This window comes from Lissotriton helveticus, chromosome 9 (genome assembly GCF_964261635.1).
Source record: "Lissotriton helveticus chromosome 9, aLisHel1.1, whole genome shotgun sequence".
NCBI lineage: Eukaryota > Metazoa > Chordata > Amphibia > Caudata > Salamandridae > Lissotriton > Lissotriton helveticus.
The window spans coordinates 1,288,799,867-1,288,812,771 of record NC_136070.1 but is presented as its reverse complement, the minus strand read 5'-3'; the positions used below and the strand labels follow the sequence as shown (position 1 = coordinate 1,288,812,771).

Genomic DNA, 12,905 nt, shown 5'->3' with positions numbered 1-12,905 from the left:
CCATCGAACTTTCCTTCACTGGTCGCCTGCCAGCAACTTCTTCCTTCCAGGCTCCTGGTCCGGCAACGAGATTCCCGACGTCTTTTCAGACCTATGCAGCTGCAGCCCCTGGGCTAGGTAACTTCGGCACTTCGGTGTCCCAGCATAGCCTCACTATCCTAGGGTCAGGATCCACTGTCGTTTTCTCCCTACCAGGTCGGGTTCGCCCGTGAACACTAACTTTGCCTTTACTCGCTTCCATAGACTTTGTCCCGCATCCCGCGTGAGAGGGCACACTCTGCACCCGAGTCCCCTAGGTCTCCTAGAAGTAATCTAACGATTCCCTAGTCAAGTCCTAGCGATTCCAAAGCCTATTAGTACTGTACTTACCTGCTAGTAATTTCGCATTCCACTTTTAGAGTATATGGTTTGTCGTGCCCCTCGGGCATTTGTGTATAACGTGCTAACTTAAGTATTTTCATAAGAGTTTTGTTGTGTGCTTAGCACCCTGTCCTCATAAAGAGTACAGGGTTGTTGTGATTCTAATAAATACATTGTTTATTTTCATAACACTTGTGTGGTGTCCTTTCACTGGGTGTTCAAGGGGTAATGTGATGGTAAAACAGCTGGCTTAACACGCCCTCTAGAGTCTTAGCCTTAGACTGCTCGTATCCATGCTACTAGGATAGCTGGTCTATAAGGTTGACTTACAACCAATCATCAATAAGGGTTGTTTGGACTGATATATAGTGATCACTAGAATAGTGAACACTGCACATCAGGCCAACTTCTCACAGAGGAGTATTAAGTTTTACGTTTTTGAACTGATGTAAAGTTTAGTCAATTTTTTTCCCTGTAAATGCAGATATTTTTCCAGAGAACGAACGTCCGAGGGTTTTGAGATCCATAATTTCAAGTTTTGTCAGTGTCTTGTCCTTAACCAAACTCTTGCATCCACCCACCGCTGAGCACCTCTACAGTTTGTTCTCCTTGCCATGTCCTACCGTTTAAGTTCTGTGGTATCCATAGTTGATCGTCTGGCCGTTGAATTCAATATCTGTTTAATTCTTGGTGGCTAGGGCAGAGTTCGAAAAAAATCTAAATATGTCAAAGGAAAAGCACAGCGGGTCGAATAGCATCGTGTCCAAAGAAATCAAGCAGAAGTGGGTCTTGAATCTCCAGAAATGTGCTTTCAAGGTAAAGCATCATTAGCATGAAGTTCCAATAATGAGTTTTTTTTTTATCAGACATTACAGCGCGCCTAAGAGCAGTGGAGCGCTTCATGTTGAAAAAAGAAAGCCACTTGGTTTTAAGGGTGTGTAAGGATAATGTTGTATGTGGGTAGAAATCTCTGTCGAGGAAGGAACAGGACAGAACGTGGATTGGGTACATATTGAAAAGGAGTGAATCAAGGCGCAGAAATATTGACTTTTTGGGACAAGAATTGATTTTGAGCAGACCAGGGAAGACCGATTTAAACATGTGGGTTTTGTTGACTATAAGAATGTTGAATGTAGGGACAATTTTATGAATGTTCTCGGGTCACGAAAAGCAGAGTTTTGGTTCACTGGCTTAGTTACTCTCCTTCCATCCAGGAGGGGTTTTAATCCCAGTGTCAGAATTTTATCCAAAATCATGAAAGCCTGGAACTCACCTTATCTCAGTGCGCTCCCAATTGCAGATCCTTAATGTAAGTTCAACAAAATTTAGAACTGTAATATGCGTGATGTAAATAATAATGCACTGCCTAGTTTAATTTATAGCAGCTCATGTTCGAGAATCTCCTGCTGCATAAAAGTATTCTCCGCAATACACTCTGCTTGTCCTCTGGGCTACATGAAACACCTAAAATCAAGTGAGGCACGCAGTGCATTTCTCCTCGTTAGAGGTCGCTGCATGTGGAGATCCGTAAGATGGGGGAGACGTACATCGAGAGGTAGCCTGTGTAAGAGATGAACAGATGCCTTATGTAGTCAACTTGTGATAAGTCTGGCATCAGAGTGGAGTATGTCCTGGAAAGAATAGTAAATAACATAATTAGTGTAGATGTCGCACAGGGATGGCATACTCCTGGGCGCTTGAAATTAGTTGTGGGGGACTTAATTAAAAACAAGGGATGCAGGATCTGGGAAAAACCCGGACAAAAGGACGCAGGGCGCGAGCCCGAACGAGGGATGCACGATCCGGGCAAGGTTGACCATATTGGGATCCAGGAACAGATAACAGGAAATCTTGAGAGGTTTGTAGAAGGAACCATGAAGAGCACAGGTCCAGATGGGGGCCAAGCAAACTAGGCTTGCGGTGACAAGCAACCACCCCGGAGTAGAGAAGAAACTGTGGGATTACAGTCTTGGCACAGCATCGAGCTGCCCTTGTTGGATGCAACTTCTTACGAGAGGGATTATTGAACGATGAATGTGCTTGGGCTTTTGCATAGTAGTGAGTGGATAGAGCTCCGCTCGTGAAGCTATAAATTAAGTAGCGTAGACTGTCTCTTTGCCATGACGCCTGTGCAGCGCTCCATTGCCATTTCTGTACGTTCACAGCATACAAATACAACATACATGCATACTCAGTGTGTCCTTAAACACCCATCAGTATGGAGATGTGTCCGTGGTGACATAAAGACTTTTATTTCTATCTCTAGGGAAGTATCCTCTCCATAAAGAATGCATGAGCGTGGCTCAACGTGGCTGCAGCACTCCCAAGCTCTGAAGTGCCCTCGAGCGAACCCACCCAAAACCATGGCTTCTCAGTAGTACCTGGCAGTCTGAGCGGAGTGCTCGGCACGTGGGAGACCAAGACTCCCCCAGAGCTCGGATCTCAAAGTCTGTGCCATCCAAAGCTCTTGGAGGGAGTGGAGACCACCTTTGTCCCTCTGTAACTGGTGGAAAGTAAATGTGACTGCTCCAGATAGCGTAGCTGTCGTCCGCGACACGCCACTACTGAACATAGAAGCAGGATGCATCTGACACTGCAATCAGCACGTCCACTAAGTTCTACGTAGGATTGCTGAAAATCCCAACAGTGAGCTTTGCTTCGGGTGGTACTTGGAGACACCTGTCGTACTGATGGACAATACTCCTATTCATGACAGAAGAGTTTGTGCGGGCATGTGACTATGCCGTGTGGATCAACTCGGGCATGCAGTTGATACAGTACCTACTGTAGAAAGCCAAGATACATTAGGCCCTGAAGAAGTAAAACCTACAGCAATTATCGGTATTGAGAGGCAGAATTAAGTTTAGAGAGTGTGTTATTGACATCTGGTCTTGCCGGGAGTATCCCGCTATCTGCTGTGATGTCTTGTGGTTCCTAAAGAAAAAATAGCAATGGGAGGAGAGAGGACTCTTTCTTGCCCAGAAGAGCGGCCCAAAGTGAGGAGGCTTCAGACTCCTGCTCCACATCCTTTCATTGAAAGAGCTGCTTGTCGGGATGACACCCCACTCATCCTCTCCCTCACCAAACACTCAACATCACCAGGCACAACTTCTAAGCAGGGATAAAAGCCGTCGCCACCTGGATGAAGAACAGCTGTCTGAAACTCAACTCGGAGAAAACAGACGTCCTCATCCTTGGCTCCACCTCCTCAGCATGGGACGACACCTGGTGCCCCCCGCCCTCGGAAACCCACCCACCCCAACAGACCATGCAAGGAACTTCGGCATTATACTGGGCTCGTCGCTCACTATGAACCGCCAGATCAACGCAGTCTCCTCCGCCTCTTTCAACACCCTCGCATTCTCCGTAAAACATTCAAATGCATCCCCTCCGAATCCAGAAAAACAGTCACACACGCCCTCATCAACAGTAGACTAGACTACGGCAATGCCCTCTATGCCGGAATCAACAAAAATCTACTCTGCAAGCTCCGGACCATAAAAAACACCGCAGCCAGATCCTCAAAATCCCCAGGCACAACCACATCACCCAACACCTCCGTGATCCGCTATGGCCCACCGTCGAAAGGAGGATAACTTTCAAGCTGCTCACACATACTTACAAGGCCCTCCACAACATCGGACCACAATACCTCAACAACCGTCTCTCCTTCCTCGCCCCCAACAGAAACCTCCGCTCAGCCGACCTCGCCCTGGCAACCATCCCATGCTTCTACAGGAATAGAACGGGTCGAAAGCCCTTTTCCTACCTCGCAGCCGAAGCCTGGAATTACCTCCCCCTCTACCTCCGCTAAAGTCCCACTCTGCTCCAGTTCAGGAAAGACCTCAAGACCTGGCTCTTCAGATGACCCCAATGGAACTGCATCCCCCCCCCCCACCTACCCCCTCACGCCTTGAGACCCTAACGGGTGAGTAGTGTGTTTAATAAACCCCTGATTGATAAAGTCCCTGAATACGTGCTGAGCTGACCAAATTAGAAGGGCTGCAAGAATGCAGCTGATCAAATCCCTACAAAGAGATGTGAAGATTATAGCAATGGGTCCTGATAAAAGAGAATAAACCATTGGGAGCCGTCATGGAGAGAATTAAAAAATAAAAAGCAAATCAGGTCCTTGAGGCTATGAATGAATGACTGTCCAAGGGTAGCTATATTAGATTGAAATTTTCATCCAGAATTGGATTGCCAGATCAGTCAACCCTTTCCAAGGGAAGCCACAATGGAGGCAATGAGCTGCCGTTGTGTGAAGTCTGGTGCAGACTCGTGTGAATGAGGCCGAGAGCGACATTCATGGTCTTGCTTAAGGCTGTAGAGTCGAGGAATGGGATTCTGGCCAAAGCAAGGAAGCATCGATGTGTTCAGCAGAGGTCCCGCTATTTCCGGATGTCAGCCAGGAGATGAAAGAGGAGGATACTGGAGCCCATCCGGAAAGCATTCAGAGATCTTTGATCCTAAGATGCAATCTTCTACCTGGGAGTTTCCCAAAGAGGGAAACAATGTTTTTTTTTACGATGTGTTGGTAGCCACTAGCTTGTTGCAGCACTGGTAGAGACACCTGCCGAATCTGTTAATAACGGGCAGGGTGTGATTATGGAAGCTAGTCACGAGGGAACGGTAGTTTGGCAATCATCATGCGCTCCACCATCAATCTTCACCCATGTGGAAAGGCTGAAGGCTGGCACAGAGGCCGTAGCGCCTGCAGTGTTTGATAACAGAAGCTGCATCCTGTCCGAGTTCTGAGTCTCCATATTCTCAGTGGAGGTTGTTGAACACTCCTTGAGGAAGATAGTTCTTTTTTGGCAACATTTACATTTGTAGTTCATGCTCTCCTGTAACTGGACAACGTACCTGACAGACAGTATATGTGGCTGCCAGAGCCCCCATCCCTGGTTTATTGTTTTACGGATTCGGAATAGTGTGTAAATTGGAGTTTTTTACCAAGATTAACAATGTGTACCTTTAGAAACCTGGTGAGGAGTAATTGTAAATAATTCAGCTTTAGCCAGTATCCTGTGCCTCTCTACATGATTTTGTACTTGGAAGTTCAGTATTTGTCCTTGGGATCGGAGGCTGGTTATAGGTCTGAAACTTTTGAGCTTTCATTGAAATTTGAGTGTATCTTTTTTAGTTTTGTCGAAATTTACCCCGGCAGCATTTTCGTGCTGCGCACCTGGAGACCTTGCTGGAGCTTCAAAGAATTTCCTGATCTGTAGAGTCCCGTGAAGCTGTTGTGGAAAATGCTGAAACCCTAGGTAGCCTAGCTTAGGCCAGGTGTACTTGATGATATGCACAAAGTTAAATCCCTAGTAAATTTGACGAGCCACGTAAGTTTCTGAGAGTCTGTTTGCTTCTCCATAGTGCCACATTAGTCATAGAGCTCCCCGCTTCTCCATAGTGCCACATTAGTCGTAGAGCTCCCCGCTTCTCCATAGTGCCACATTAGTCATAGAGATCCCCGCTTCTCCATAGTGCCACATTAGTCATAGAGCTCCCCGCTTCTCCATAGTGCCACATTAGTCATAGAGCTCCCCGCTTCTCCATAGTGCCACATTAGTCATAGAGATCCCCGCTTCTCCATAGTGCCACATTAGTCATAGAGCTCCCCGCTTCTCCATAGTGCCACATTAGTCATAGAGATCCCCGCTTCTCCATAGTGCCACATTAGTCGTAGAGCTCCCCGCTTCTCCATAGTGCCACATTAGTCATAGAGCTCCCCGCTTCTCCATAGTGCCACATTAGTCGTAGAGCTCCCCGCTTCTCCATAGTGCCACATTAGTCATAGAGCTCCCCGCTTCTCCATAGTGTCACATTAGTCATAGAGCTCCCCGCTTCTCCATAGTGCCACATTAGTCATAGAGATCCCCGCTTCTCCATAGTGTCACATTAGTCATAGAGCTCCCCGCTTCTCCATAGTGTCACATTAGTCATAGAGCTCCCCGCTTCTCCATAGTGTCACATTAGTCATAGAGATCCCCGCTTCTCCATAGTGTCACATTAGTCATAGAGCTCCCCGCTTCTCCATAGTGCCACATTAGTCATAGAGCTCCCCGCTTCTCCATAGTGCCACATTAGTCGTAGAGCTCCCCGCTTCTCCATAGTGCCACATTAGTCATAGAGCTCCCCGCTTCTCCATAGTGTCACATTAGTCATAGAGCTCCCCGCTTCTCCATAGTGTCACATTAGTCATAGAGCTCCCCGCTTCTCCATAGTGTCACATTAGTCATAGAGATCCCCGCTTCTCCATAGTGTCACATTAGTCATAGAGATCCCCGCTTCTCCATAGTGTCACATTAGTCATAGAGATCCCCGCTTCTCCATAGTGTCACATTAGTCATAGAGCTCCCTGCTTCTCCATAGTGCCACATTAGTCATAGAGCTCCCCATTACTAATAGTTTAGTGACCAAGGTTGAAATGGCATAAAGTAGCTGCGATGGCTCGGTCGCAGAAGGTAGCCGCACCTTTGCCTTTGCTTCTAATCAGAACTACACTCCTTTGCCATCCTCTAAAGTCCTTTCCTTTCTTAGAGAACCAATCTAAATTTAGGAGATTCAGAGTAAAAACACAGCTTCATGCCTACAACCACTGGCCGGCAGCGCTTACATCAAATGTGATTACACAGCTGTGTGCCTACAACCACTGGCCGGCAGCGCTTACATCAAATGTGATTACACAGCTGTGTGCCTACAACCCTGAGGCTGGCAGCGTCGCTAGAATAGTTTCTTGATTTTATAAACACATACTCACTTAACAAGAACAAAACTCTAAACAAAACTCCTCCCTGCACCGCCCTCCCTAAGGTCCGCACCAGTCAACCCGACCATCCCGCGTCTAGGTAGCAGAGTGTGCGCCTAGATGCATCCTCATAGCTTCGACCGCGATGTATGTTGGGGAGCATCTTGCAGAAGCAGTCGTAGAATTTGTAGATGCTTGGGACATGTTATCTACTGAAATTGTAGGAAAGGGGCCCATAGCTCCGCGCAAGATTCTTTTTTGCGATCTGCCACCAAGGACATACGCTTCATAGCCAGCATTAGCCATAATTTCTGAAGCCAAGCTCTAAAGTCAGGAATAGCCAGTGTCCCCCAGTGTGTCAGATTCACTTGTTGCTCAGCAACTAATGCTAGCACAATCTGTCTACCCCTCTGAGAGCGAAGGGGAAAGGTCAGAGGGTTTGTGAGCCCCAGAATAGTGTATGCTGGAAATCTAGAAAGAGAAGTATTGAATGCCTTTTCAACATTATCTAAAACCTCCTTCCAATAGCGCTGTAGTTTAGGACAATGTCATAAAAAATGCACTAAGAATCTGGTCATCCCGCACCTCCTCCAACATTGCTCGGATCTGCCGTTATCCCAGCGATGTATGATTAAGTATCAATACGAAATCACCTTTTATGCTGATTCCATTCCGACTGTGCTATGCACTGTGTGGTATGCCCAATAGCGTATGTCTTCCCATTCTTTGTCGGAGAGTGTCCTGTCTAATTCTGCCTCCCATCGCAATTGCTCTTTAGTTCGCCCTCCGGTGTAGCTTGCAGAAAGCATTGCGTATAACTCCGAAATGAGGCGCTTATCATCTTTTTTACATAGCAGCCATTTTTCAAAAGCTGTGAGCGGTTGCGACGCCCCACTTTGGCAGGAAGCTGATGTAACCCAGTGTCTTAATTGACGATAGGGAAACTTATCAAAGTGAGAGAGATCATAGTCTTGCCTCAATTGTTCGAATGGAATCAGTCCCTTTGTGTCTAACAAGAATCCTATCCTCTTGCAGCCCCCTCCCTCCACCTTTGAAACACCTGTGAATCGCGCCCTGGGGGATTGTCCACTATCTGGGAAATCGGAGATGGAAAAGTGGTCCAGCCTCTCTTGCCACCCACCGCGTCCCACACCATGGTTGAAGATGTAACCGGGAGGAATACAGTCCCCATGCTGTGTATTTGCAGTGAAGCCAGATCTCTCGACATAGGTTTGCCCCTGCCACAGATTGGTTCATAAAGTTCCAGTGTTTTTCAGAGAGGGGACGGTTCCACTCTACTATGTACCGAAGGTTCGGTGCCTGAAAATATCGGTTAATCATGGGTAGTCCCGTAACCCCTCCATCCTGGGGGTCGTCATTTGGGCAAGCGATATACGCGTTTTTTCACCCCATACAAATTTATTAATTAGTGACTGCAGTTGGCGAAGCGCTTTCGGAGGTAGCACCATAGGGATCGTTTGGGAAATGTAGAGGATGCGAGGTAGGATTGTCATCTTTACAGCTGCAATTCTCCAAAACCAGGCCAGCCGGAGTCGTGTCCAGCTGTCTAATGCTTTTGTCGTTTGGTCAAGAGTCTCATAATTTAGGGCCCCAGTTCTTTGAATAGTCGGGGCAAGCTGGATACCCAGATACAAGATATCCTGTTGTGTCCACTGAAATGGGAACTAATGCTGTATAGTATCTACCGGGGCCTGCGGGATCGAGAGATGTAGTATTTGTGACTTGCCTAGCTGGACTTTGAAGCCCGTGGTTTCTCCGAAGCTATTTAGTTTGGTAATCAATGCCGGAAGGGTGGACTGCGAGTTAGTAAGCGAAGGTGTCACATCCGCATATAGGCTGACCTTATGTATGTCTTTCCCAAATCTTATTCCCTCTATCTGTGGGTCTTCCCTTAAGCGTTGTGCAAAAGGCTCCATATATAGAGTGAACAAGAGGGGGGACAAAGGACATCCCTGTCTTGTATCCCGAGTGATCGGGAATGTGGCGCAAGGCCCTAGGAGCACAGTATATGCAGCTGATCCATTTTATGTACTGTTCGTCAAACCCAAAGTACTGCAATGTGTCAAACAAATAAGACCAGCTTACTCTATCTAATGCCTTCTCGGCATCTATTGATAGAAACAGAGCTTGCTTACGTGATCTCTGAATACTTCCCATAAGCTGAAAAGGGCGTTTAGCTGAAAAGGGCGTTTAGTATTATCTCCCTCCTTGTCTGGTAGTAATAAAGCCGGCCTGGTCCGGATCCATCAGCCCCGCCATTAATGGATTTAGACGAGCTGCCAAGATGCTGGCCAATATTTTCACATCTATGTTTAATAGCGAGATGGGTCTATGTGACGCACATTCAGTGGGGTCCTTGGATGGTTTTAAAATGACTGAAATAGCCGCTTCGGGACATGGAATCTGTTACCTATCCTGTCTCCAAGACGGAATTGAATAATCTGGTCAAGAAGGGTGCCAGCTCCTGACAGAAAGCCCTGTAGAGTAGGGCAGAAAAGCTGTCTGGGCCCAGAGCCTTCTGAATGTTTAGGTGGCCAATTGCAAAGATTACATTCTCTGCGGATTGGTTGATCTAGTTGGTCTGCTGTAGGTTTCGGCAGACTAGAGAGTGAACATTTCTCCAAGTAGGAGCAGGGTTCTACCAGTGAGGGATCCCGCCTGGAATAAAGAGTTAGATAGAAGATTCTAAAAGCATCTACTATTTGCAGATCAGCATAGACCTCTTCTCCTGAGGGACTTTTGATCACAGTTATCGATGATGCCAGCGTTTTAGCTCTGAGCCAGTAACTTGCCACATTTGTCACTGCCGAGTTAGAATCTATGCCGTAGCCTGAGGAGTGTGTACTCTATCTAAATCTAAGTGGTTCAATAGAAGCCTCTTTTTTCTAACTTTCCCCATACTCTTGGGCCCCTGTTCTTTTGTGTATGGATTCCATCTCGGACACCTTGCGTTCCAAGGTATGACTCTTTTCCCGATGGACCTTAATCTCTGCAGCAGAGAATGCACGTGGACGCCCCAGGGCAGGTAAACCTGAACTCTTGGTGCTTTCTTGGACCTTGGCCCCTACTTGCCTTAAGTCCAGAAAAACAGTCCCATAAGTCGTTTGCAAGTGACCCTATGCAGTGTATTTTTCTCCCATAGGATAACATTACTGCGTTCAAGGCTCATGTCTCAAATCTGCCAGCTGTATTTTGTAAATGTCTGAAAATCACTAACACAGAAAGTACTTGCCTGATCTTGAAGATCTTGGTGCCTAGATTATTATAAGAATCTGTGCTATTTTTATACATTTGTGTTGGATTACTTTGAGTGTGTGTCTCATTTATTGACTCTGGGTGTGCAACAAATGCCTCCCACTCCCCTCTGGCTGCTCAACCACACTACCACAAATAGAGCACCTTGGGATTGTTGGAGCGAGCCCCTGTCCACCAGCAATGGACACCTAGACTCTCTGCACAGAGCACCTCATTTTGGTGCTCTATATAGAGCCAGCTTCCTTCATTCGCTTTGGGCAGGGGAACCGTCAAACAACAATATGTTGCAGAAAGCAGCTGTAACATGTCATTTCTGACTCTGGGACTAAAGTCTGAAATGATATTCCGTTGTCTACTACAAAGGGGGGCGCGCTAGGTAATGACGTCCAAAAAGACTGTAGGTTTTGTCAAAAAAGTTCTTCATTTGTAATTTCATACGCAATTTCAATAGTAAGCAAAGCTCAGCCAATACGTTTCAATCCCGCTAGGGGAACTTCATCAGGGCTAAGAAGTATTCGCTGAAATTTCAAATGACGGATTTGTAATGTAGGACATTTTCTCTGCTTTTTGGAGATTCTGACAAGGCGAGTGCGGTCGTAACATGCCGGCTTTATTATGCCTGTAAGTACTCGGAGGGCTTCCAGCGCAATACACTGGAGAAAAATTCCTGCATTACAAATCCGTAATTTGAAATTTAACCGAATATTACCTAGCGCACCCTCGTTTGTAGTAATCCATTTTGGATCTGGAGCACAGAGGCGTCACGCAATGGCAGGCGTTGGGGAGTGTTGCGCAGGAACAGGACGTTTTGGAACTAGCGTGATGTGCAGAGCTAGGAGTCGCACGTTGTAACCTCTGACATTGATATTCCGTTGTCCGATTAACCAATGCTTTGCTTTTATTTTCCAACAGTGTGAAGAACATGAAGAAACAACGGATGAAGATCTTGTTCAATGTTGTTCTGGAGGCTCGAGATCCTGCCTCGGGCAGGAGGCTGTGTGATTTGTTCATGGTCAAACCGTCCAAGAAAGACTATCCCGATTACTATAAGATCATCTCCGAGCCCATGGACTTGAAAACGATTGAGCACAACATCCGCAACAACAAGTACTTGAGTGAGGACAACATGTTTGATGACACAAGGTTAATGTTTCGAAACGCCCGGCACTATAACGAAGAGGGTTCTCAGGTACGCTTTCTTTGACGCAACTAGAAGCCTCGCATCTGGGAGCTTCATTTCTTGTATTTTAATGTGTTTTCAATCAGTGATCACATTCATTTACTAAAACAATGATTTTGCATTGGAGACCATTTCTATCGTTTTATATCTTTCTTGTGTGTTTTTTCAGGGCATTATTGGGATGTGAAATACATATCTTTTAAATTGTCCCCAGGGCAATCATAGGTGTGCACTGTCAGGTGCCCATGATATTTGTGTGCACAATTTGAACTTTTACAGTCCAAAAGGAAGTGCAGCTTTGCAAGGTTTCTGCCTGTGGTTGAGATTAACATCTAAATATAGAGCCGTGAAACGAGTATGAAGGCTGCGAAGGAATCGACAGGGGTCGCTTTGACTGAACAGGGATACATGAAAAGGGAGGCCATAGACCAGGGATACTTAGGAGCAGGTCTCTGAGAGAGACATTAGGGTTGGTGGAAATATCTTTGGGCCAATGGTTTTGAAGTATCTAAACAGCGTCTGTGCCTCTATTAAAGCTCAGTCACCACCATGGAGAAGAGTTCACCGTGGCTTTAACCTGCTTCCATTCCGGGGCTTCAGTGTCTTTCTACTAGAACGGCTGCCTCTTTGGAACCTTTTGGTATCAAATTGAATGTTTGTCCCATTTGATAACTTCAGGCTGCATCTAAGGCTTTTCCTGTCGGCACATTCTCTTTATCTAGAGTCATGGGTTACGTGCGTCATGGGTTACACTCACCCAAAGCCCATTGTTCGTGCACTAGCCAGAACAGTGCTTTCTCTATCCTAAGAAATTGGTATAAGCCATCCACACATCCAAGGCTTTACCTAAACCCTTCTGTAGTGGGAGCAATGACTTGTGACGTCTTATATTACTTGTTTACCTGATTGTATTTTGATATGTTTCTGTACATTATTGTTATCCTACCATGTTAGTGATTACTATGCTGCTCCCATTATCTTGTTCATTCCTGTTGCCCCTACCCCTGTATCTGTGAAGCGCTCTGATATCTGTAAGGATCTTGTTCGCGCTATATAAAACTTTGAATAAATAAATAAATAAACCGTTGCCAGCTGGCCCGGATGCAGGCTTGAGTTTGAGACTCAAACATCAGACTCGGGCCTATCAAAAATGACTGGAGACTAGGGTCTGAAAACGTAAAGATCTGGGTAGCGGCAGGGAAGTAGACTTTTAATTGATTTGAGGGCTCACAAGTGTTTGATTGAAACACTCTTAAGTTGGTTACAGCATGCCACATTCACCATCGAAAGAGCAACGATGCTTCTCTAGCGTCTCATACTCTCCGTCGGTGGCTCTGG

General features: G+C 46.3%; 1 protein-coding gene across 9 annotated transcripts in view; it reads left to right on the top strand.

The window, feature by feature from the left end:
* Nucleotides 1-12,905, top strand: part of PBRM1 (polybromo 1) — a 298,934-nt gene that overhangs the window by 102,156 nt on the left and 183,873 nt on the right. For all 9 annotated transcript variants that reach the window (XM_078661902.1, XM_078661899.1, XM_078661897.1 and 6 more), the window contains exon 14: nt 11,300-11,576. In XM_078661902.1, coding sequence (XP_078518028.1) covers nt 11,300-11,576 — 277 coding nt within the window. The remainder of the gene's footprint in view (nt 1-11,299; nt 11,577-12,905) is intronic.